Here is a 25,112-nt window from a genome sequence, read left to right as displayed (position 1 = left end):
TGTCCCTGAGAACACAACAAGCTGCTGAGAAAACACTTACCAGTAGCTATTTATCAGAATAACATTATTAACAAAAATGTGATATCCAGCAACTTGCTCTGAATGTCATGGGCTAAACACCAAGCCGTCCAGATATCAACAGCGCGGGCATGAACTGAGAGTGCTGAATTTCCTAAATGTTATTTGATAATCAGCAATTTGTTCTAAAGGGTACAGTTCTCTGCATTCATGAGCAGCAATGTGGCACAAAAATCACTGTGTGTCCGCGAAGGAGGAGCTCTGTAATCTCAGCCTCAATGTCCGATTGGGGACGTGGGGCAACATTTGGGCTTGGCACAAACGAATCAGCTGTTTGAGTCTTAACGCTGCTGCCATGTAATGTAGAGCAGGTGGACTCTTTAATCTAAAGAAACAGCAGCTGAGCATCACACGACCAAACAAGGATCTAAAAAAGTCTGAACTGAAATACTGAAACTTATCTTTCTATTTATGGCTATGCCTAAATCTAACAGCACATGAACCACAGCGTTGTTGAAACATAAAGAAATATAGTTTTAAGGTATCTGCTACATAGTTTTGTACAAATGTTCCATAACAGTGGTTTGCAGAAATGTACAATGCCAACATTTATTGTAGAGATTGGGTTGCAGCAGTAGCTTAATATTTATTGTGCATGCTTGACAGTGGTATTAATCTTCTCATGTAACTCCCAGCAGAAGAGTGAATAATGTGTATTTCCAAAATGTTGATCTCTTCCTTTAATTTTGCTCTGGCCCATTTTCAACACGTGTTATGACGGTCCAAAAATATTGTTAAACGAACCCCTCTCCGAAGTGCTAAAACTGAAATTTGTGATGTTGTTGGGTATATAGTCTGGAGCTGCTTCATAGACAATTGGGAAAGATGTTGTAAGTGACACTGAGAGCACTTCGGGGAATGTTCTGAGTACATTTTCCATTTTATAACTGAAAAAAAATAAGAAAACACACATTGTCTTCAGACTTTTACTCTATGACATCACAAGTTTGAGACTTACTTTTCTAGTTTCTGGCTTTGAGAGAGAGCAGCTCACATTCAGAGATATGGACTGAACTTAACTAGACCATGGAAAGAACATATTGGAATTCTTGATTAAGATGTTGTTCCCATCTGAGTAACAACAGATCCATGTATTAGTAATCTTAAAACACACCCAAACTGAGAAATAAAGCATTGAAATGGCAATGATGACTTCCACTCTCTTTTTTGATTTTAGGCTTATTTACAATATGAAGGCCAGTATTTAAAACCTCAGGATACAGTTGTTACAACAGCTCTTTTCTCAAAGGGTGTATTTATTTATCATGTAGAAATTAACATTTGGTGAAAAAACAACAACAAATACAAGGATTAAGCGTGCACTGCAATGTCTGATAAAGGCCCTCTTTAAATTAAAACAAGCAAAATTAATTAGGTATAATTTGAGCCTGGTTTTCATGAAAGGATGAATCCAGCCTCTTTCAACTTCAGAGAGGTGTCAGGGTTTTCATGTTATTGCCGTGTGACACAGCATGTTAAAACAATAAATGCACCCTCTGTTGCGGGGTCAACGTTTGAAATGGTTCAATTAACAGATAATTTGCATTTTAATTTGATGAGTCAAGACCATGGAACTGCAGGAAACACTGTCGAGAAGACACTAAATTAGCACTAATTAGTATGTAAGCTACAATTAATAAGAAAACAGAGCGATAGCAGACCTTCAGTTACAGCTGTAAGATGAAGCTGCATCACTACACTCAAAATATACCCGAACATGATTTTTTTTAAGCAAAGTCCTCTAATTGTAGGATTTCATCTATTTTCTGTTGTGTCACAACAGGGCTGCTGGTCGTGTCATAGAGTAAATGCAACACACGGATGGGGTGAATCTCTGTAAGTTGCCCTCTGCAAGAGCATTGAACATTAAGGTCAGGGATGTTGCATAATATAACATAATATATCACATCTGCTGTGTGCGGTAAAAAACATCAAGTCTAAACTATTTTTTTTTTTATAAAATGACAGTAAAAATGCAGAAGCAAAGAGTCAAAGATCATCTTTAATAAAAATATCTAACCCCCTCATAGTACAGTAGCTTCAGTTTTTTTTGCATACAGTAATATTTGCAAAGCTGGCTGACATGTATACCTGTATTCATCCTGAACTGTGATATAAAGGTGGGAAATACCAAGGATATACTAGGTGAAAATTAAGTTAGGGAGTCCATAAAGAACACAGTTGAAGGTTGATGGTGTGAGAGTCGTTTTGTGGTGAACTTTCTTTGAGTCAGTGAGGAGCACTTGATCTGCAGAAGGAAGCCAGAGGCAGCAATAACTATATCTGAGGGTTATAGTGAAATCCAGCTGGTTTTGTTTCATAATTTGAATGATTCTGCTTGACATTTTTTTATTGCTCTTTGCAAAGAAAACCAAGCCTCACACACAGGGAAAGAGATGTGGGGGTGTCTGTTATGCAGCCGTTAAAAACACATTTCTGTATTTACAGTACATAGAAATTTGAGGTTAAATGAGAATGTATAAATTACCTGATCCTGTAACCTTGTGGGTTGGTATCTCTGAGCTGTCCCCTCTCCGAAGGGCACAGATGGTGTGGCCAGAGGTTTGTCTGCCCCTCAGTAAATCTGCAACACATGGCGACACACACAGATTGTATTACTGTAACTGCTAATAATGCCCACAACCATTAAGTAAATATTTAAAGAGGTTAAATTACACTGCCGATAGTCAGTAATGGAAAATGTAGAAAAGGCATCACTTACTATCTAGCACGTTGGCCATACTGTGTGTGTTCTGCTTCAGGCTGCTGTGCCACTGGTCAAGGACAATACAGCCAACACCGGCCAAACTCAATAGCAGAGCAGTCTCCAGGGGTTTCTCAAGGGTTAACTGTCCAGCACTGCAGAGGACACAAACAGTGAGAGAAGGAAAGAGGGGAAGCCCCGTTTCTACACACTGATACCAAACAAAGAACTGAAATGCGTTCAAAGGCAAAAGACAGAAGCATCAATTGTCACTTAAGTGAATTCAGTAAAACATGCTAGGAAGTTCAAAAGGTCGACATGTAAGAATGATAAATGCAAAATTACTTTGACAAACTCAATTTGAGCTTCAGTATTTGAAGCTAGTGTGTTACCTCTCGTGGACGTCAAGGTTTGATTGATGGACAGCACTGGCATTGTTCTGTACCAGGTCAAAGAGCAAAGCCATGCGACACTCTGAGGAGAGCAAACATCAAGAAATGAAACTCCTCTAGAACAGGGAATATGAAACTTTTATAAATATTTCCTAATAATGCACAAACCACAGCCTTGAGGATGCCCATCATGTTCTGTTCTGAACAATGAAAAGCTGTTCTCAGCTCTGTCTTAATGCAGTAAGGTGAAGTGATACAATAGTGTGTAAAGTTTGTACAGGCAGCATGAAATTTGAAAAAAAGACAACTATGTTGTCAAAGAGAAGTACAGAATTCAGTTGAAAAGCTGTGGTATCTTCTTATAATAATTACAATAATAACAATTCTATTTTGCATTTGCAACAGTACAGAGCCAAACCCATGCACAACTTCAAGGCTAACTTTATATCCACAATGTTTTTTTTAAAGTATTCTTCAATGTTAATTTCAAGGTGGCTTTATTTCTAAGATTACAAGAGTTGTTTGCTGACAAATTTTTATTTTTTTTAAATGTTTGATAAAATAACTAGGGGCGCCATCACTCCTCTATACCTTTACATGGCAAAGTGTCTTTTGCTGCTTTTTTAATTTTCTGAATGTCACATACACAATGTTTAAACATCATAAGGTTGATCTGAGTTGTGTTTTATATGAGGGTATAATGTTAAATGATTGAACTTATGATTATCAGTCGTGGCATTTGGATTTAAATGCTGCTTCCGAGTTCATTGGTTTTCCATAATTTCATTAAAAATACATACGGTGTGCAACACTATTAACTTATACATTTTAGTCATGGGCCTTCATTAACAAGAAACACTGCACCAGGGTTATATGCCTCCGCGCACCAGTAACGTCACTCTTAAAATTGATATCCATGTCTGTAAAAAAAAAGGATGCTTCCCGCTGCAGCACAGAAGATCTTTACATTGGCACAGTTTTAAGGTGAGCACCCCAGATTAGTACCACCAATTCAGTAGCTGTCTGTTTCTGTCTTACAAGGTTGAAAAATGGCCAGAAAAGGTTTTTTTCCAGGACATTATGACATCACAATTGACCATGAACCTCTTGGATATGAAATGTCAGAACTTTATCATATATCCCATGAAACATTTCTGTGAAATTTCAGCATATGAATTCTTGAGTTATGGCTAAAGACCTGTTTTATGAGGTCACTGTGACCTTGACCTTTGGCCGCAAGATTCCTATCAATTTGACAAATTTGTGCCAAATTTAAAGAAATTCCCTTATGGTGTTTTGAGACATCACCTTCACAAAAATGAGACAAATGCAAGGTCACCATGACCTTGACCTTTGGCCAAAAAAAAATAAATCAATTAGTTCTTGTGTCCCCTTGAATGTTTGTGCAAAATTTGCAAAAAAAAAAAAAAAAATCCTTCAAGGTGTTCTTAAAATAATGCATTCACAAAAATAAGACAGACCGTAACTGTTGATCTATGACCACCAAAATCTCATCACTTCCTCCTTGAGTCCAAGTGGACATTTGTGTAAAATTTGAAAAGAAAAGAAAAATCCCTCAAGGCATTGGGAATGTAAAAACTAAAAACATATTACATACGGCCTTGGTTATTGCCAACGTAGAGGCATACAAACAACCAGATGAAAAACACTTTAAAATATTGTTACAGTCAGTCATTTGCAGGACACCCAGTCAATCACATTTTTACAAGCACTTGGACTAGCCCTGTAGGTGTGAGAAAATGTCAGACACCAGGTATGTTACTGAGGACATCTTACTATCTGTATTTCAGAAAGGACAGAACAGCAGTCCACCACTCTGATGCGAGTCCCAGTCTTCCAGTCATTGTCACAGCAATGTTACAGTCATCGAGCTTTGTCCCTCAGTCTTACAAGATGATATTATTACTCTATCTCTGCATCTGTTTCTTGTTTAAGGCACACAATTCCCCGATAAAATATGAGTGCAGATGGTGCTGCATGTACAGCATAACACCTTTTTATTCTGGGAGACACAAATCTGCCATCGCCTGATCATATCCTGATGGCCAATTAAGTACAACCGCTCCAGTTTGTTGTGAAGTAACAGCTGGAATTCAGACCATGGTGTCAGTCACACTATAGTTAGCAGCACTAACGCCAGGCTAGCGGGAGGCACATATGTCCAGCCTTGGGCGATGCATAAGGCCAACCTGACACTCTGTCTATCACACCAAGTCTACCCAGTCTCAGACTACCTTTGTACGGCAGTGACAGAGAGGAGCCATGAAGATGAAGCCATATTGGTTTTGAAAATATCTTTGAAGGTGGGGAGAGCTGAAAGGTTGTTTGGGGCAGGTTATTACTTATTTTAAGAGTTGTGAGGGAGGGAAGGCTGCTGCTAATAACTGAGAAGAGAGAGAGGGTTGGGAGTCATCTTGTCCCCCGACTGTAAATAAATTACAGCGTCCAGAGGTTCTATAAGACTACTCTTAAAAAAGAGAAGGAAAAACTCAAAAGGTTTGAGTTTCAAATGATTTAGCAAATACCTGTTTTAATTTGCTCCGACTTATGTCACCAGATGTGTCATCTTCTATGACTGTAAGGCACAATTAGATGTGTCCTATAAAAGAATGTAAATTTATTTTTATACGACTGCTCCAGAATATACATTTTTTTGAGTTTTTTTGTTTTTCTTTTAAAATGAGATTAGTGGGATTGAATGACTGAAATGAAGTATTCTGAAGGAATCCTTATTAGAAGTTCTCAGTTAAATTATGCTAACAGGTACTAAGCAAAGTTCTGGAAATGTTTTAGCAGGGATTTGTGATAAAAAGAGATATTTCTACATATATCCATCCAGCGAATAAGACTGATAGCTTTAAAGAGATCAAGCCTACTTCTCCATCTACTGTTTACAAAAGCCATAAATAGCTCTGCTTTTCAGTCATTACAGTATTTTGCCACCAATTTTTCATCTGGTACAGAGACACCTGATGCTCAAGGCAGTCAAAACCAACCCCGCCGGATCGGGCTGAAAGCTCTGGCACCTCTCCTCTTCCTCACACAGACAGGGATTTCAACTGAGCACAAGAAACTTATGCTCCAGGAATACACACACTAAAGAGACTAGGGTCACCAATCAGCTATTATGGCTTAAATATAAAGGTCAGAGAGCAGTGAAGACTAACACATCTTTGGGGTCATCAGGTGGGAACCTCCTTTCATCAGTGTTTCACCTAGTTGGTCCCACAACACTTCCAGGAGGCTAGGCAGTGAACTCTGGCGTCCCAAAGCAACTCCCCTAGTGCCAGTTCTCACTGCTCCTATGCATCCCAAACAGCCATGCCACCTTCAACAGACCCAGGCTCCGTTTATGCAAGCTCCAGGTAGTGGCAATACCACCTGGCTATCACAGATACAAGGCTAAGCTAAACTACTCACAAGCTGAACTACTACAAAACTATCACAGTTACAAGGCTAAGCTAAGCTAACACATGGCTATCCCCCAGGAGGCTAAACTGAGCTAATTAAGCTAGCTAGGCTGGCTATCACATGGCTGTCACAGCCCAAACAGCAATATCACCTTCAACAGACCCAGGCTCTATTTATGCAGACTCCAGGTAGTGACTGTGCTGATGCTACCGTCCCTAGCACATGCATCACAATTGCCAATATACTACAACTCACATACAAAACTCAGGCTAAGGGAAATAAGGGTGAATTGGATCAATAAACACACTTACTTGGATGGCAGCATGGTCTCACACAAAGAGACTCAAATAGGCCACTCCTGCTCCTAAATACCCTCACACTTCCTGGGTTTTCTCCTGAGAGGACTGATTGGTGGATCTCTCCACCTGATTTCAAGGAGTTGTTTGTTCAGTGGTGCCCCCTGCTGGTCCAAAACTACCATTGTTCCTCCTAATCAAAATCCACTGACTGGATTTAACTGCCTCATCTGACATTTCCCTCACTGTCCTCAAACCCGGCCCCGCACTCCCATCTCCCCCAGGAGAGAGGTAGCTGATCCAGCTACAAATCCCCTACATCCCACTTCAACTGGGCGAACCCTAGCTTTCCATCCTTTCTGCTCAGCTTCTGCCTGTAAGTCTGTGTACCTCACTTTCTTCCTTTCATAGGCTTCTTCCACTGAGGCTTCCCAAGGGACTGTAAGCTCAATGAAAGAAACAATTCGTTGACTCACCGACCACAGCACTATGTTAGGCCTCAAATTAGTACAGACTATTTCCTGATGAATAACAAGCCTTCCTCCAAAATCTACCTGCATTTCCCAATCACACCCCTGCCTCCTCCCTAACTTACTGCCTCTATGTTTCCCCCCCTCACGTACAAACTGCTCTTGGCTGCTTGAATCTGGTGTCAGATCATGCTAGTATGCTCTAAGCACCCTGAAAAACCTGGTATCCCCGTCTTCTGCACCCTCAAGTCTATTAACCCATTCCTTTCTAAGTACCCAGCTAATCTCTGCACTACTACACTAAAGAAAATCTTCCCCTGACATTCAGGAGAGAAATCATCCGGAACTGGCTAAGATCTGAGGACTCCTTCTTCTTAGGGATGAAGACACCCCCTGCCCTGCGCCATGCTCTTGGGATAATTTGTTTCTCCCAAATTCTTTTTAGATGTTTCCACAAAAACTTGGATGTCAGGTGCACTTTTATAAACCCGGTAGGGGACTCTATTAGGCCCTGGGGCCAAAGAAGCCTTTGCATGCCTGACCACTTCCTGATCTTCTTTCCACCTAGGTGGCCTAACATCCAACTCCTGACTTATCTCTCTCAATGGAGGCTTATCAGGTGGAAGACCTCCACTCCTATTCTCCTCTAAGTCTCAATAAGTCTTTCTCAAATATTCTTCAACCTCTAACCTTTTTGCCTTAAGTTGCCCCCCTTTTTCCTGTTTAAACAAACCTTTATCAACAACCCATATTCTTTCTTTCTCCTCTTTTTCCTAAAATGCTCTGCCCTTCTAAGTGCTGCTAGCCTGTCTCTCAACTCCTCTTTGTCTGTAGCCTTTTTCTACTGTTTTCTTAACTGTCACCTTTCCTTAACTAACTTCTCTATTTCTTTTTGCCATCTAGACTTGCCTACCTGTACTCTCTTTACCCTCTTTCTGTCATGCACCCCGAATCTCTCTTTCTAACCTCTTAACCACATTTCCTCTAAACCCACTTAAGACCACCAACAAGTCACTGTTAACTGCCTCCCACTCTTTACTATCATTTGCCCTTGGCCATCTACCTCTAGCCTTCTGCTCCGTGGTTCTCTCTTTGGCTAGCCTGCTGACCTCAGTGTCAACTGCATCCCCTCTCACTACCTCCTCCTCCTCAGGCGCAGTGTTACTGATATCCTCTGAACTGTGGTTTTCCACCTGACGCTGGACATAACCCGACTGACTCGACTGACTTCTTAAAGTCGATGCGGCCACTCTGCCCTTCCTCTGCTAAACACCTCTTCTTTCCTTGATGAGTTTAAAGGCCTCTGATTGATGTGACTTTCTGCCAGCCACAAGGACAAACCTGAAGTATCTTGCCCACTACTGTACTACCTTTTACCTCCACAGATGAGCTCACCTTACCCCGAATGCTGCTAGTTTTAACCCTAGCGGTCCGTTCCCCTATCCCTCACTGAGTCACGTATCTGATGCATAGTCATGTCTGTTCCGATGTCTTTTGCCATGTAATCCACCTGTGAGTCATCTTCCACCCCTTCTCTCGCTGACTCTTGGGATATTTTTCCTATGTTGGCTGTAGCTTATTGTGGTTGTAGAAAGGCTACTACACATCATCAGCCGGCGTGGATTGCTAGCCCATGTCAGCACCTTTGGGGTCTTTCCCTCCTGTCAGCTGTCTTTCCAAGCGGTCACATGGTCTTTCCCTTGTTGTCAGCTGCCCTATTCACAGCAGTCACTAGCTAAGCTAGCTTTGAATTCAACTAAAACACACAAAGCTTGTGCTCCAGAAAAGGATAAGCACTCAATGAGGATCCTAGGGTCACTGATCAGCAATTATGACTTAAACGACAGAGAGCAGTAATAGAAAAGAAAGAAAGAAAGAGGGAGCAGAGTCAGGGTGGCAGGTCTGAACAGACTAAAACCACCCCTGCTGGATCGGGCTGAAAGCTCTGCCACCTCCCCCTCATCCCCGTCACATGGACAGGGATTTCAACTGACCACAAGAAACTTAATCATTAATTTTGCTTTTTTACCTAAATCAGAAAGAAGACTGATGTCATGAACAGCAAATGCAGGTTAGTGAAGGACATTTATGACAGTGATCATCAACTGGTGGCAGGCAGGTCAAGTTGTTATTCAGAAAACTAAAGACATTATGAATCCATCTGTAATTCATGATTAGCGGCAATGATGTGGTTGGCCCTGGTAAGCTTAGGCTTACTACAAATATGTGCATACTGCTTTTTCATGCTGGCTTTCACATTTTTAAAACCAACATGCATGCCTTCAATGAAACTGCTGCATGAGTGTACAGTACCAGACAGATTGAGGGCAGCCACTTTGGCAGGTGGAATGTTTGCCATGAAGCGCTCCATCCCCAGGTAAATGAAAGAACTGCATCTGCACAGCAGCTGCTCCATCTCAGACAGACTTGAAACATATTGGAGAAGGGTTAGAAAGGTGGTGGTAGAAGGGTGATCAGGTGTGTTGCAATGTAACAAAAACACTTTCTTCTCTGTATGCTGAGAGCAAAAACCAAACAAAAACTTGCTGCATTGCATTCTGACCTGGGCCTTTGTTTGCTGCCCATGAAACCCTCCCACAGATTAGTCAAATGCTCGCTGTGGGTTTCCAAAATCTCCTTCATCCTCATGCTCAGACTGGTCCCCTCTGTGCCAGAGAGACAAAAACATACAAATATTATGAAACCTATGACTTGCTGAGGTGGTGACACTAACTGGGAGCTGAAATGTGACTCACACAAGGCCAACAAAGTAGCGATTTTGTAAAATAGTATATTTTAAATGAGGAGAGGATGCTTTGAAAGTGTACAAGTTTAGAGGAAGACACTTAGAGTCAACTATGGCAATGCCTGGCTGCAATAAATTATAAAGACAACATTATTCACTGCAAAACTTGACTACAAAGCTTTCTCAGCACTCATAAAATCCAAAACACACCGTCCATACAGAAGAGAAAAACAGCTAGACCTATAGGGTGCTGTTATTATTTAAAACAAGCATTTTTTTCTGCAACAGTGCAGTACCTTTCCACCCTTGTCATACTTCCACTTTATTAACTTTATAGATATGTAATGGAAGGTATGTAATGTATTCTCTCCAAAGAATGTAATTAAATCATCAGCAGTCACTTACCAAAGTGGCCTTCATTGTGAGGGTCAACAATATCTGTGGCATGTTAAGCATAAAAATCTTTGTAAAATTATGCTTTTACTATATCTCAGTAAGACAAACAAAAAAATTAACAAAAAGAAATACACAGAAGCTAAGAATGGCCACATTTCCATTCTTTTTAAATGTTATTTTGAGATCACAAACATTATGGCACTTACAAACATTATAAGTAGCCTAATGTGAGGAAACAACCTTTTTTTGTAATTATGTCATTATCTTGAGATAACAAAATAAAACTACATTTGTGATAATGAATTAATTATCTCAATATCACAATTTTTGTTCAACGATGAAATAATTACCTTGTTATCTCGAGACAAAGCTGTTTTTCAAGATAACAAAATAACTAACTTGTGATCTTGAAGTTATGGCATTTAAAAAATAACTGGCTGTTCTTTGGTTTTGTGAAGTAGGTATAATATTTAACAAAAAAGATACATTTGAAGTGACGTGCATCCACCGGGAAGGTGTTAGAAGGCAACACACGATTCACAGGCATCTGGGTAAATAAATTAAAATTATAACAGCTTAAACCAACATCAGTTACAAACACAAAGTGTATGCAGTATGCACATAAACATGCAAATATACATTTGCAATTACCAGTTGCAAGACAGAATATGAGAGTGGAATTTAAACAGAGGAGACAGAGCAAGAGAAATAGAAGCAACGGGAAGTGGTTGAAGGAAAAAATAGAAGTGGTGCATGACAGAGGATAAATGCTCAGAAGCTGGAAATAGGATCTTTATGAAAACACATTATGTAATTGATTGAAAAATCACACTTAAAAGGGAGGCGAGAGGAACTTAAATAATTGCCAGTGCTGACAGCAGGTAAAAGTAATATTGCTGTCTGTATCTGGCAGGCCCAGATTAATTTACTGAACTCACCACTTTGATGGCTTGGCTTTGATCTGCCTTCCCCTTAGTTCCCTTGCCACCTTTGGTCTCCTTTTTGTTGTCACTTTCAACTGCCACAGACAGGAAGCAGAATTAATACATACACTTGTCTGCAGGCTAGATTACACAGCATTTGAACTGGGAGGAGGAAAAAAACAACTTTCTCAGTATCTGCAAAGTCAATGACATTTATTGGTGACTGAAGAACAGTTCTGAAAGTTCCTCCTGGCTGCAACATTCATTACCCTCAGCAAATGAAAGCCCGACTATTGATGACGCTTTGATTATCAGTTTAATTACAGAATTAATTTCACGCCAACCCCCCTTTTCCAAACAAACAAACAAACAAACAACCAAACAAACAAACACAAACACACAAATGAATGGCTTTAGTCAACACCTAATTGCACATACACTGAAGTAGCTATCTACAATTTCATGACTGATTTTTTAATTTATTTTTAAGCCATACCAGCAGCAATACCGTAGGAAAGGAGTCCATCTGTCGGCTCGACTTGACAGAGTGGTTCCCTACTGGTGGGTTGCGATCCACTTTTGGACCGTGGGTCCACTCTGATTGGACTGCAAGTGATATGTGAACGTGTCTAGTTTGTTAAACTCACTTATATGTTAAGTCATTAAAGAACCAACAAGACAGTAAAAGTAAAAGCTTTCATGAGGTCTGTGTAGTAGAATCACATTTGATTACTCTCAGACATAGTTCAGTCTAAGCTAGTAGAAGCATACATTCACACAGAGTTAAACTTTCCCACCTGAAGACAGTCTTTTTATTGTTTGTGCTAATTTGTCCTGTCCATACTTCATGCAAAGCACTGCACATAATAATAAATTGCCCTTTCAAAACTCGTTTCAGGCACTACATCTTCTTGACACAAGGGTACAATGCAGATGTCAAAAGTATGGTAATGATGATTCTAGAAAAAAGAATCATCATTGTCATCACCCATGTATTTGATCCAGCCACTGAAAGATGTGCGAGGAAACACATGTTCTAGTAGTTTCCTGCCTGTGTAATATGCAATCGTCAAGACACACACAGATAGGCACACGCACACACACACACACACACACACACACACGTTTAACAGTAACCTTTGAACATTCACTCAAGCTATGCAAATGATTCAACCTTTAAAAAGGTAAAGATGTCTGCAGCGTCAGATTCGCTGCTCTTTCTGCTCCCTTTTCTTTTCTTTTCAGAATATTACTGTGCATAATTCCCCAGAGGACTGAGGCACTGTTGCCAAAAAACAACTTTTTTTTTTCTCCTATGGATACTACACTCATAGGAGACCTCCAAAATAAAACCCACAATTTGTTGGATATTAATAATAAAACTGAGCTGTTATTTTAGTTTATGTTATTGTCTTTTTTTTTTTTTTGACCTTAGAAATATTATTCAAGCAGTTTGTTTAAAATGGATTTTTGATTAGATTCTTGTGAAACACAACATTGCAACTGGTTGGTTATTTCAGTTACCAAGAATAGATACCGCAGTCCTATTTTAAATCGAGTTTTGTCCGTTGATGAGAACAGTCTTCTCTGTGATGATACTATTGTACTTGTTGCTCTCACAGCCTGCGCTCCAATCACAGTTTTAAGTATCGATAATTAAACATTCATACAGCGACTAAAACCAAAACTCAGATGTTTTAGCCAGATAGTGGCTATATAAGCAAATCTATTCTTTTTAACAATACATTGGTAACAATGTAGCTATTCTTGTAATTGTGAGATTATGGTCATTTCAACTAAACAACAGTTGATAGCTTTTGGACTATACAAATCCTTCACTCAATGTATTTCCTACATTATGAGCAAGCAGTGTCAATTTTGGTAAAGGTTCTTTCTTTGACTTACATGTCAATGAGAACTTTTAACTGAAAGCTAGCTTTTTTTGAAGGATTAGGGAGGAAAACCATCATTAACATTGGCCATCGAGCATCAAACTTAAACATCCGCTTATGACCTCCATATATTAACCCTGGACATTAAACCTATAGTCTTGACTCTAAATTGCTCTGGCAGGCACAGCAAATAGCCACATTTAATGGACATCCACTTGCAGAGCAGGCCATGGTGTTCACGGATGTTTGCATGAACTTATGCATGCCAGCAGGATGTGAAATGACCTTTCTCTCCTGAACAAATTCCATTTCTATGGATGGCTGTCTACAGTCTACATCCACGCATCAAGATGCTTTCACTGAGCTTTTATCCACAAAAATATGATGGAGAATCTTAAGAGGTAAACATCCACTTACACAGTACAAAAATCATCTAATTGTTAACACTTTAAAACTGCTTAACAGCACTGCGCCACTGAGACACCTGCTGTTTCTTACAGTCGCTATCACTCAGGGGTGAGCCACATAAAAAAACTCTTTAAAAAAACCCACCCCTATTCAGAGGTCTTCTCTTAACATAAAGCATATCTTGTTGTATCCTTTAAACTCTTTCTTGTGGTCCACCAGTCCAATACTTTGTTGTTCCCTTCTACTTTACCTGCCACCATCTAAGCCAGAGTGCAAAATAAAGCAGAAACCAACTTTTGAAGAACTTGTGAGAATCCTATTTGTTGCAATATAATATTAATTATATAAATTTTTTTAAAAAAAATGAGCAAGTTAGTGATAGAACTATAATGATGCATGTTTTATACCAGGTTTACAGTGGATATTGGAAGCACTGAAGCACCCCAATTTTCCATGGAGCGTTGCCCACCTTTCGGTGCCCATGCGCACAGTTTGACACCAAATGCACAGCAGCACAGAACTTTGTGGCTAGTTCACAATCTGCAGCAATAGTTTCTTTGTCAAGTCTATCTTTTGAGTTAATCTAATAAGAATAATAATCAAAATGAATGAAATTAAGAATATATATGACATAACTGATCTGATTTTACTTTACAATAAATTACAATCTATGTATCCCACACTTACTTATTCCAAATATTGTGCTTCTGGTATGAAGTTGGACCGCTGCTTGCATGGCAATCAACATATCGACGCACATTTGCATCCAGTGTGAACCCGGCATCACATCACTGGAACTAGCTGTTTCTTAGAAATTAACAATTTAAATGATGGAAATTTGTGATGGTAGGTCTGGATTGACCATTCTTTAGACAATTAAAAAGTATAATCAACAATATAAATAGAGTGCCTGTTTAAGTGGGGCAGTAATAATGAGCTGAAAGAATGTTGAGCAGAAATTCTACTGATGGTCTTAGACCTATCTGTGAGGACTGCACTATCTTGTTTTTAAGTAGCATGTTCATTGGTAATGGTTAGGATTCCTAGACAGTGCTTGCAAACATTTCTCAAATTGCGTGTGTATGTTCGTCTCTGGTACCTTTTCCTGATTCTTCTCTGTGCAGGCGACTGTGGAGAAGCTGAAGGGAGAAGTCTCGTGACACAGAACTCAGACCTTCCTCCTGCAGGATGGACAACGCTTCCAGCGGCAACTCCAGCAACTTCCTGTCTGCCAGCAACACCACATACTCCCCTGGATCTGCTGGTGATTTCTCTGTATACACACACAAGCGCAAACCCTTTCTCATATAATGTTATTATATGACAGTATGTCTTTTTTTTTAAAAAACCTTTGAGATATTTCTGTACAACAAATTTTAAGGATTTATTGTTCCACTTCAGAAAGTCCACACTTTCTAACTAGTTTGATTGTTCCAACAATTCGGCCTTAATTCTTTTGGAAACACTTCAGTGGCACTATAATCCTCACTGTGCCTTGTAATGGTACTGCATTGTCATGCTGCGTGTGTAAATCAGCGTTTATCACATTAAATCGCATATACAGTAACAACACTGGCCCGAGGGGGATGAGCTGCAGCCTGCTTGAATAGAAACCTGCCGATGGGGTACCAATGAACAGATAGGAATCACAGCAGAAAATCGAACAGAGGTTCATATGACACACTGCGAAGATAACCACAAGGCCCTTAGGAAGCCACAGACATACGAAAGTCCACATCCAACATACTTTTCCTTTACCTGAGTTCCCTTTCTCTTCTTTATCTTTGGTTTTGGTCATCTCAGAGAGTGGCAGTGATGCAGCCTGGGGCCTGAGGGAGGGAAGGACAGGTGAGGATCAGTAGGGCTACACTACCTGATATCTGACAAGGACAGAAGATAGAAGCAGACAGTGTAAGGGGTGAAAAAACAGAGGCATGCAGCTCTTGCTTTGTGGAAGCTTGCTGAGGAACAACCTGACCAACTAGGATTAACACACAAAATAGTCCTAGTTTGTTTTGAGCACACACTTGAAAAGACCATTCCCATGTTTCTCTTTCTGCCATCAAGAGTGAAATCCTCACTGTTCAAAAGTGCTGGGTATCGTTTAAAAAATAATGATACCAGTATCAAAATGAGAAGCTTTAAAATGATACCAAAACAAATGGAGTACTTTATTAAAGACTCATGATGTGTATGCAGTAACGTGTATATCGTCAAACTTCAAGAGAGCACGCTATGATGCTAGTATGACACCCACGGATTACAGCATCTGAACAAAATGCCTCACTTCATCCTCTTCAAACAACCCAGCTTCTGTCCACCAACATTGACGGACATTGATATTTTGTTAAATCGAAGTTGTGAAGTCTGGTGACCAAAGATATTAACCCTTTGAAACTTGGAACGACACCAATTTTCTTAGGCTGCATTCATATACCTTCACAAGTATTTAAACCTGAACCAATTGATTTGATTTCTTTTGAAAACACGGAGGAAAAAAAGCAACTTGGCAGGAAGTGTTCTGCAAATTACAGGAAACTGCCAGATTTGGAAAAAATATGTATTTTAAAACTGGGAAAAAAAGTTCCCAAAAATATTTATAATTTTCCAAAACATATATTTAAAAATATTTTACATTATTATTATTATTTTTTTTATCTTTTAGCACTTTTTGTAGGTAATTTTCTTGTACTTTTTACAGGAGGAATGGGATGTTTCTTCAGAAGATGCTCATTGCCTTCCTGTGTTTAAAGAAATCAAGCCAGTTTGTTCAGGTTTCAAAGGGTTAAATCTGCTGAGTGTTGGCAGAGTTAGAGCGTGAGAGCTTCAGCCCTCGGTGCTCACAGACTGGACAAATTACAGCAGTTCAATGTGTCACTTCATAAGAACTGCACCCAAAAATAAATAAAGTAAGTAAATACTAGAGCACATGATTCACTTTAAAATTTAATTAGGTGCAAAATGTCTAACATCAAGGCGCACTGGATCTTCATCAAAGTAATAGTGTAGACTGAAAAACTTTACTAACCTCCTCCATGCAAAGAACTATCTCTCGATGGATAATCAGGACGGAGGTACTCATTCAAAAGACCAACACAATGACAGCACCCAATCAAATAGAAAGTGTGATATTTTACACAACATTAAAATATGTTTCCTATCCCAAGCTATAAAAGGACAGAATCCTCTTAAATGAGATATGGATCACAAACAACATGAGAGACTTGGTTCTTCATCAAGTCCGTGTGGTTCAACTGTGTAAATGAACTAACGAACTAAATGAAATGTGTAAAGCCTTTGTAGTGGACAAACAGGGGAATCTGATGTCATATACAATACTTTACCTTAAGCATGTGAAGTCAAACTGCGTGAGAAGTGGATTTAAGTAGTCTTCCATATCTTGTATAAGTTTTCTGAAGCAGAGTCCTAACATTTCCTCAGCAGCGGTTTTCTGTGTGACAAGAACATAGAGAGTTTCAGTAGCAGTAATGCAGTATTTATTGTTTCCAGCCACTGATTACTTTCATACACACATCTATAACAGCAACACAATGCTTGGATGCAAAAGTCAGCTGTTCCACGAAGCGAACGGAGACATGAGATGACAGTAATTGCTGTGGAGTGAGCTTATTTATGAGGCTTGCAGTGGATAATGTTAACAGAGTGAGGGAAAAGCAGAGGTCTCAACAAAACATACACGGGGAAAAACACAATGCTCCTCAGAGGCCTCCAGCCCGCCCTCGGCACCGTGCCAACAGACGTGCTTGAGGAGGGCATGTCTGGTGTCCAGGCCAAAGGCCCGAGTCTGCTCCCTAAGTGCCAGCAGAGCCTGTGGGCAGACGGAAACCTTTGCCACCCTGGAGCACGTCAGGGCACCTGCAACAACAGGATCAACACAATCAGACGTGTGTACTCACAGACACAAACAGGCCTTGTAATTGGTCCCCATGAGCACCTCCACCCCTTCGACTCCTGGTCCTTTTCTAAGCTTCTTCTGTCTCAAATTATTTTTCGCCCGCTGTCTTTTCTGTTACTTGTCCTCATTCTATGAGTCTAGATGCCAGCCTACTTTCAGTTTTTCCACAATTCTTACAACTTTCTTATGTCAGACTAGTCCCGGGAAAGGTCGTGCAAGCAGGTAATACAGTATGCTAATTCCCTGTGATGACTTATGCAAGCTGGTGTTTCATGCCAGGCCAGCAGCAAAGAGGTGAAAGGGAAATTCAGCGGATTTGTTCTACACTTTGTCGTCTTTTCCTCTCTCCTTGTCTTCATTAAATCTGAACTTTTCAGCTGCTTGCAGATAAATGTTACACAAGAATACTAAATTCATCTGGCTCTATTTAAATGCTGACAACAATGCTATGCACAGCAATGTACGTGTGATGAGGACCAGATTCCTCGGGGCTATGGAACAAATTAGATGCGGTACAAAAATACATAACTGCAGTAAAAATCTTCGGATTTAAAATGCCCAAATCTCTCATTAAAGAAGAAAGTCTGACAGCTGTTAATACTGTGAACACTGGTTTAAAAAATGTACAAGCCCCTTACCTGGAACTTGTGTAGACTTTCCCTTTTGATTATGAGCTTTGGTCACCTCATAGAAGGCCCCATAAAGCTTTGACCTTAACACAAGACAAAGAGAAAAAAAAATTCCAGCTTGAGTTTTTTCAAAAATATGAAAGGGAGTTAATGAGAAAAAAAGAGATGATGTAAAAAGTAGTATGAAATTAGTAAAAGGTACAAAAAACTACCTGACAATGATAAAAATATTTTTTCAATAAAGAAAAAAGACGAGAATGTTAAAAAAAGGGAAATTACATAGGAATACTGATAAAAATATAATAATTATGTAAAATAATTTAGAATATCTAATAATGATAAATTTACCCTGTTTTTTTCTTTTTTCCACAAGGAGTGTTCCCTTGCTTCTCATAATATTTTTTTTAAATCTTTTAATTTCTTGTAATATATAAGACATTTGTTAACAAGAGGATCATTACCTTTTTTTTACGTTTTTAAATAAAATTGCACCATTTTTTTCAGGGCATTTTTGAAAGGCATAAGAAGGAAGCATAAGAAATGTGGTGTCACTGTAGGTTTCAAATACCTTAAATTCTAAGTAACAAAAATTCAGTCTATCTCTCTGCAGATATACCTGAGTTTCAAACATCATCTCTCTAGTGGCAGGTGTGCCACACAGCACCCTCTTCTCCAGATATGGTATTACTTTAGCCGAAACCTACTGTGAGTTGTGTGACCTGCATTCATTTACTGATGTACCATGACACAGGCTGAGGCAGATAAGGACACAATATACAGCATGGCAATAAAAGCGAAATAGTGACAGAAAACACAGAGGACAAAATAGAAATTACCCATCTTCAGAGTGCTGAAGCAGCAGGATTTTCAGGTTTGGCGGAAGCTCTGCAAGGATATTTAAGTGGCTGGGACAGATGGTCAGGTGGCTGAAGGCCTGCAAACCATTTTAAAGAACAGATATTTAACAGTTTATCATACAATCTAAAAGTTCATATTTCAGAGTCTGTAGCACAAGAGATGAAAAGAGGAATATTTCATTATTTACAGTTTAAAAGTATTCTGAACATATGCATAGATTTGGGTATGAACAATAGCAACATGCCTCTGCCATTGTCCCTTGAATTTAAAGTATGTGTTCAAAATCAGAGAAGAATTAAATAAATATAATATATATATGCGTGTGTGTGTGTGTTGAATGAAGTAAATATTTTGCAGAGTCAACCTATTTCTGTCTGTAAAGAGAAAAAGAGGAATCAAGTAAGCAACAAAGGTCCCTCAACTTGCTTTGATATGAAAATGAGGACTATAATCACATCATATAACATATTAGGTATGCAACCAAGGTCAATTATTAGACAACTACTATTTCTAATTTACACATTTTTTGTCATTATTTTTAATTTTTACAAATTCTTCTTCTTATTTTTTACAAAGTAACAGTTTGTGATAAAAGATTAACCTGCTTTTAGGGGGCAACTTCTAGATCTATTCCCAAGGTTGCAGACACCACCAAGACGACCTACATAACAGCTACTGTACATGTTGGTGCAACTTTAAAGAAGGAGTGTGTTTGCAGCCCCACTACTCTGAGTGGTTTCGGAAATGCGTTCAGAACAAAGGCCACAGCACAAGCGATATTGTTTCCCCCATCAAGGGAATTTACTGAGCTGAATATGACAGCATCCATAAATCATGGGCGGGTGACCCTGTACCTTTGAGAGGTTATTGAGGGAGTCCTCGGCTCCCTTGAGCATGCTGCGGGGCCTCTCCTCCAGAGAGAGGAGCGGTTTCCTGTGAAGGCTGAGCAGAGCGCAGAGCTGGGACACGCTGGTGCCTGCACAGGCGGAACTCAGGACCTCAGCCATCACAGCAACAGTGCAGCAGCTCTGGGAATAAGGCAGAAGATGGGTGAGGAAGCTGCTGGTAATAGCAGGAATTAATTAGGTGATGATATCCTGCAAAATACCATTAAGTGAGTGAGGATGGGTAGACATTTATTTTTATTATTTATTTATTCTGAAACAATGAATAATAAAATTATTTTCGGTTGTCCCTCAGTTGACTTTCTGCTTTCAACAGTCAACTAAAGAATGCCACCAGAACCCTTTTTGTATAGGCCAACTCACAGGGGAGCTCATGTCTTTCTCACTCAAAAAGAAATTATTTAAATTGAATGGGAGGTGTCTTTTAACATTAAAAATATAGACATACATATAAAATAACATAAAAGCAAGTGAGTAAATAGACAATAAGCATCCTCTGTATCATAAACTAAAAAAAATAAACTATAAAAACAACTTTTTACAGTGTGCATTGGTATTACAGCACTGAGACTGAAAGTGAAACTTTGTAATTTCATGTAGTTTCTATACATTAGAAAAACACTGCATACTCAGGACAGTGCCTCCAGTGTAGTAGAATTGCATATATGCTCTGAGGCATAATACCTGAAACAGGGCAAGATATTGGCCTGCTGCTGCAGGGTCAGACTGGCCATGACACTCCAACATGTTGAGAGCAGCATCAGCCAGGATGGAGGAGGGCAGTTTGTGTTGGAGACACAGGCTAATGGCCTCAAACAGGGCTTTGCTGGCCTCTGCCAACAACTGCTGGGCTCTGCGCTTTCTCTGCTGCTTTGTAGACTACACACAAAACACACACACACACACACACACACACGCAGGCAGATTAACATTCCTCCAAACTATAACAATCAATGCAAGTCAAGTACAGTAAATCATTCAAACATACTGTCCACACATGCATGTTACATTATAAAACACAATGCTATCAATACACTATACACTTCTACCTAACTTCCAATAGAACTGAAAAATCCAGGCCTTTTTTCCTGCAAAAATACATGCCAACGTTCAGCGGAAGCTACCATTAGGCTTGCTGCTGTCTTGAGAGTATTTTGTTTGTTTACCTGGATAGTGTTTCTTTGGTGAGCTGAGGGAGAGAGTATCAACACAAAAAGGCAATCTTGCACAGAGGAGACTTTAACTTAATTTGTTGTTCTCAGACAGCTAAAGCCTAAAATTAGCTCTTATCCTTTTGGTCAAACTCTGGATATGCTTATTTTCTCTAATCTTTGAACATAGCTATTTGTACATTACTCCTCTCTTCATTAAATCTCATGTCAAAGTTAGCACCATATTGGGAATTGACTTGTTATGATTTTATGAGCAAATTCTTTTATTAAATCTAAGTCCTGTGTAAAATGTCCTTGTTTGTTTTTGAGTCAGCCCTGTCCTGTTATTTTTAGTCACGGTTTAGTGCACTAAAAGTCTTGGCATTATTATTATTAGAAATTCATTTCAGAAAACCCACACACATTTTTGTCTAATTTTATTAAATTAAAACAGTTTATATTTTAGTCTTTTTGAGTCATGAGTATTGAACAGGTCTGTCAATCTAGTAAAGCCAAATTGATAATTTTATAATTTTAGTCAAACTTCTTTCACACAACTTTATCTTATTATTTATCTGGTGAAAAACACAAGTTGGATGATTAAGAATGATGCCACAGCCACTCTGATGCCAGAAATGCCTTACTAAATGCTTTGTTTTTACATTTGTAGGCAAGATATTTCAAAAATAGAATTACTGTCTTGTGGTTGAATGCATCTGCAAGCCACTCAAGCAGTGAAAACAGTTTCAAGGTTGACACCAAAGAGTAGTGTCACCAGTTCAGTATCTGATTAAATGTCTTCCCTTCTGTTCCTGAGATATGCAAGGTCACAGAGGTCACAGTGCCCTTGACCTCTGACCAAAAAAAAAACTAATCAATAATGCTGGATTCCCTTCGAATGTGCCAAACTTGAAAAAAAAGAAAAGAATGAGGCAGATGAGGTCACAGTGACTTTGACCTTTGCCCTATGACCACCAAAATCAGAGTAGTTCATTGTAGAGTCCAAGTGAATGTTTGTGCCAAGGTAGAAAAAATTCCCTCAAGACATTGTTGATATGTCGCATTTATATGACTGGGATGTAAGTATGGACAATCTGAAAACACAGTGCCTCCGGCAACGGCAAACCCCGACGTGGAGGCACAATATAAAGGCAAAGAATAGTTCACACTTATGTTTATGTTTCTATGCAAGGCGGAGTTTATTCTATTTAAAATAAAGTCATTTTGTCTGGCAACATTTTTTTTCAGTCCTTCGATGAAAAAGGCACGATAAATGAACAGATTAAGGCCATCTGTGTCTGCGTATTTTTACTCAAATAACATAATACATTTTGTACCATTATAGGTAATCCCAGTCCAGACACTCCAGTCAAATCCTTTCAACATTACCCATTGAATCTTACTTAATATTTTATATATTCTAAAATGTTGCCACATTAATAATATATTGCCCCCTTTGTATTCTGCACCAAGTTTGACATAGTACGTGAATCTCACTGCGCTGACTTTCAATATGAAAGCTATGCAGAGTGCCCAGAGATTTACCTCTGGGGGATTTGGGATGTGAGGTGAACCTCGGAATAAAGACCTTAGATTAGAGATGAGTCAGTAGAGATGGGGTCACTTGTCAGGAGGTATGTACCTGCAGCTCAGCACTTTTGGCAGCGGTCACCCTTGGCTCTCTTCTGCTTGATTCTCTGTCTTTCTCTTTCTCTGAAATCTCCCTGTCCAGGGAAACAACTTTAGGGTCAGTCCAGGCCTCCTCCTGTACAAAGTTATTTTAAGATCACAGAAAAATGATCATGATTCGTATAAAATCCCCTCATGATCACAAACCATGAAGACCTGAGCTTTTCTGTCTTAAATTATGTAAGTAGACATCCATCTCTCTAATCACAATAAGCTTTTTACCCTGTGTAGTAACTTTTTCCAGATTATTTGGTGTGCATGTGTGTGTGTGCATAAAGAATCCCGAAAAGGCCTGAAAATTAAAATACGACCAAAATTTGCATGATTTCCAACAATTAGGTAATAGCGTGTTCAAAACTTAGGTGACCTCCTTCTGATATGTTGTTTTTACGGTAAAAAAAAGTCTTAAGGCATGAACGGTATAGTTTAGAGTTACTTCAGAAAGGTACAAATATAGGGTCACTTCTGACTCCAAAAATCCTAGAAGGCAACAACTAAAATGCCCAGCTTGAGGCTTCAAAAGTCCAAAAACCAATGGGTGACAGTGAGTGGCCATTCTTTTTAAACAGTGTATTTTTTTTTTTTATGAGTCAAGCTATAAAAACACTGGATCCTGCATTTCAAATGATACATCTCAAAAGTAAATTTTATATGACCCCTCCTTCCTCTCCTTTCTTTGTTATGGAAACCCCACAACTCCAGTTTCCGAAGTGAGTCTCTTTAAAAAACATAATCTGTATAAATGATGGATGTAGCTAATGTGACATCACCCACTGGTTTGTGGACTGCCTTTTTAAAGCTTTGACTTTGGCATTTCAGCTGTCGCCATGTTGGTTGTTTGGAACCCGGAGTGACGTTTTGGGTGTAAGGGTGAAGCTGTGGAGGAGCAAGGAGTGGATCTGACTTGAGAAGAGGAGGACACAGCCTGTCACTCAAGTGGCCCCGCCCTTATACATGCATAAATTAACCCCTTAAACCCTTAAACATGTGAGTTACAAATAAACTGTGCCCCTGTGCCATTGTCATACGTGTTGAAATCAGCTATAGAGACAAAAAGCACTGTTTGCACCAGGCTGTAAACATGTTTATTTCTGCTATAAAGTTGGGCATTTTAACATGGGGGTTTATAGGGATTTACTGTTTTGGAGCCAGCCTCAAATGGTTGCCCCTTCGAAACCTGAGCAAATTTCTTTCAAAACATGGGAAGAATGCAATGGACAACAAAAGAAGAAATGATCCAGAATCTTGATTGCAAGAAATTAGTAAAAAGTATAAAAAAATTAAATGAAATTTAGTCAAAAAAATTTTTATTTGAACATTTTGAATAAAAAAAAAACAAAGGAAACAAACAAGGAAATGACTGGGGGTGCTTCTGTAACACAATTTTACTGCCTAGTTAGAATTTTTTTTACTTCAACATTTTTCTCTAGCTTTTTAAAAATAATTTTCTAAATCTATTAATTTTTTGCAATTCGTGAAACATTAATTACTAAGTTGCTCATTGCCTTATTCTCCATGTTTCTGACAGGAGTCAAACCACTTTGTTTGAGGTCCAAAGGTTTAAATTCTTGGGAAGTGTCTGAAAGCAGCACAATAAAGGTTTTAAAGTGTTAAAACTCCCTCCAGAGCCACAGAGGGCATTATTGAATCTGTGAAGTGATCTTTTAGGACGATTTTGTCAGGATATGTTCATGATTTTTTTCAGTGATCTTCTTTTAGAAATCAATTTAATGCCATACAGTTCTCAATAAGGCAAGTTTTTAAATAAAAAAAAATAACAACAAAATTATTTGGCCTTGGACTTGCATGTCAATGGTATGAAGCTGGAAAATGGATATATTGTTCTGTGTTGCCAATAGTGTGGTTTACAAATCTAATCTAATTATTACATTTCCTGATGTTCCCCCATGATCCTCTGAATAATCTATCAAATTCCACATTTTTCCATCTGGAGTGCACTAAGAACCATCTATGTACCAGACTTGTATACATGAGCATTATGTGTAAATTTGGGTCGTCTACCTGTTTGTGTCTGTCCCAAAGAGCACACGAATAAACAGCGTCCTCCTGCACTGCCAGCAGTCGGAGGTACTTTCCCATCAGACTCAGACAGCGAGCTCTGGCCTCCACGTTTTCCAGGGAGTGAGAGGTGACTGCAGCCAGCTGGCCCAGAGCCACCTGCCCCAAGGTGCTGCCCACACTCAGCCATTCCTGAATGATACACAAG

General features: G+C 39.2%; 1 protein-coding gene across 4 annotated transcripts in view; it reads right to left on the bottom strand.

The window, feature by feature from the left end:
- Nucleotides 1-2,060: 2,060 nt before the first annotated feature.
- cfap46 (cilia and flagella associated protein 46) overlaps nucleotides 2,061-25,112 on the bottom strand; it is a 75,826-nt gene continuing 52,774 nt past the window's right edge. For all 4 annotated transcript variants that reach the window (XM_088086680.1, XM_088086679.1, XM_088086681.1 and 1 more), the window contains exons 41-59: nucleotides 24,908-25,096; nucleotides 22,839-22,961; nucleotides 20,730-20,924; nucleotides 19,995-20,168; nucleotides 19,119-19,216; nucleotides 18,292-18,365; nucleotides 17,435-17,613; nucleotides 17,082-17,188; nucleotides 15,496-15,566; nucleotides 14,837-15,010; nucleotides 11,453-11,532; nucleotides 11,001-11,061; nucleotides 10,524-10,556; nucleotides 9,936-10,038; nucleotides 9,686-9,798; nucleotides 3,175-3,256; nucleotides 2,801-2,937; nucleotides 2,567-2,662; nucleotides 2,061-2,326 (exon numbers count right to left, since the gene is read on the bottom strand). In XM_088086680.1, coding sequence (XP_087942806.1) covers nucleotides 2,220-2,326; nucleotides 2,567-2,662; nucleotides 2,801-2,937; nucleotides 3,175-3,256; nucleotides 9,686-9,798; nucleotides 9,936-10,038; nucleotides 10,524-10,556; nucleotides 11,001-11,061; nucleotides 11,453-11,532; nucleotides 14,837-15,010; nucleotides 15,496-15,566; nucleotides 17,082-17,188; nucleotides 17,435-17,613; nucleotides 18,292-18,365; nucleotides 19,119-19,216; nucleotides 19,995-20,168; nucleotides 20,730-20,924; nucleotides 22,839-22,961; nucleotides 24,908-25,096 — 2,196 coding nt within the window. In that variant the 3' untranslated portion in view covers nucleotides 2,061-2,219. The remainder of the gene's footprint in view (nucleotides 2,327-2,566; nucleotides 2,663-2,800; nucleotides 2,938-3,174; nucleotides 3,257-9,685; nucleotides 9,799-9,935; nucleotides 10,039-10,523; nucleotides 10,557-11,000; nucleotides 11,062-11,452; nucleotides 11,533-14,836; nucleotides 15,011-15,495; nucleotides 15,567-17,081; nucleotides 17,189-17,434; nucleotides 17,614-18,291; nucleotides 18,366-19,118; nucleotides 19,217-19,994; nucleotides 20,169-20,729; nucleotides 20,925-22,838; nucleotides 22,962-24,907; nucleotides 25,097-25,112) is intronic.

This window comes from Plectropomus leopardus, chromosome 13 (genome assembly GCF_026936395.1).
Source record: "Plectropomus leopardus strain MGB_pleo_1.0 chromosome 13, ASM2693639v1, whole genome shotgun sequence".
Taxonomy (NCBI): Eukaryota; Metazoa; Chordata; class Actinopteri; order Perciformes; family Serranidae; genus Plectropomus; species Plectropomus leopardus.
This window is presented reverse-complemented; position numbering and strand designations above follow the sequence as displayed.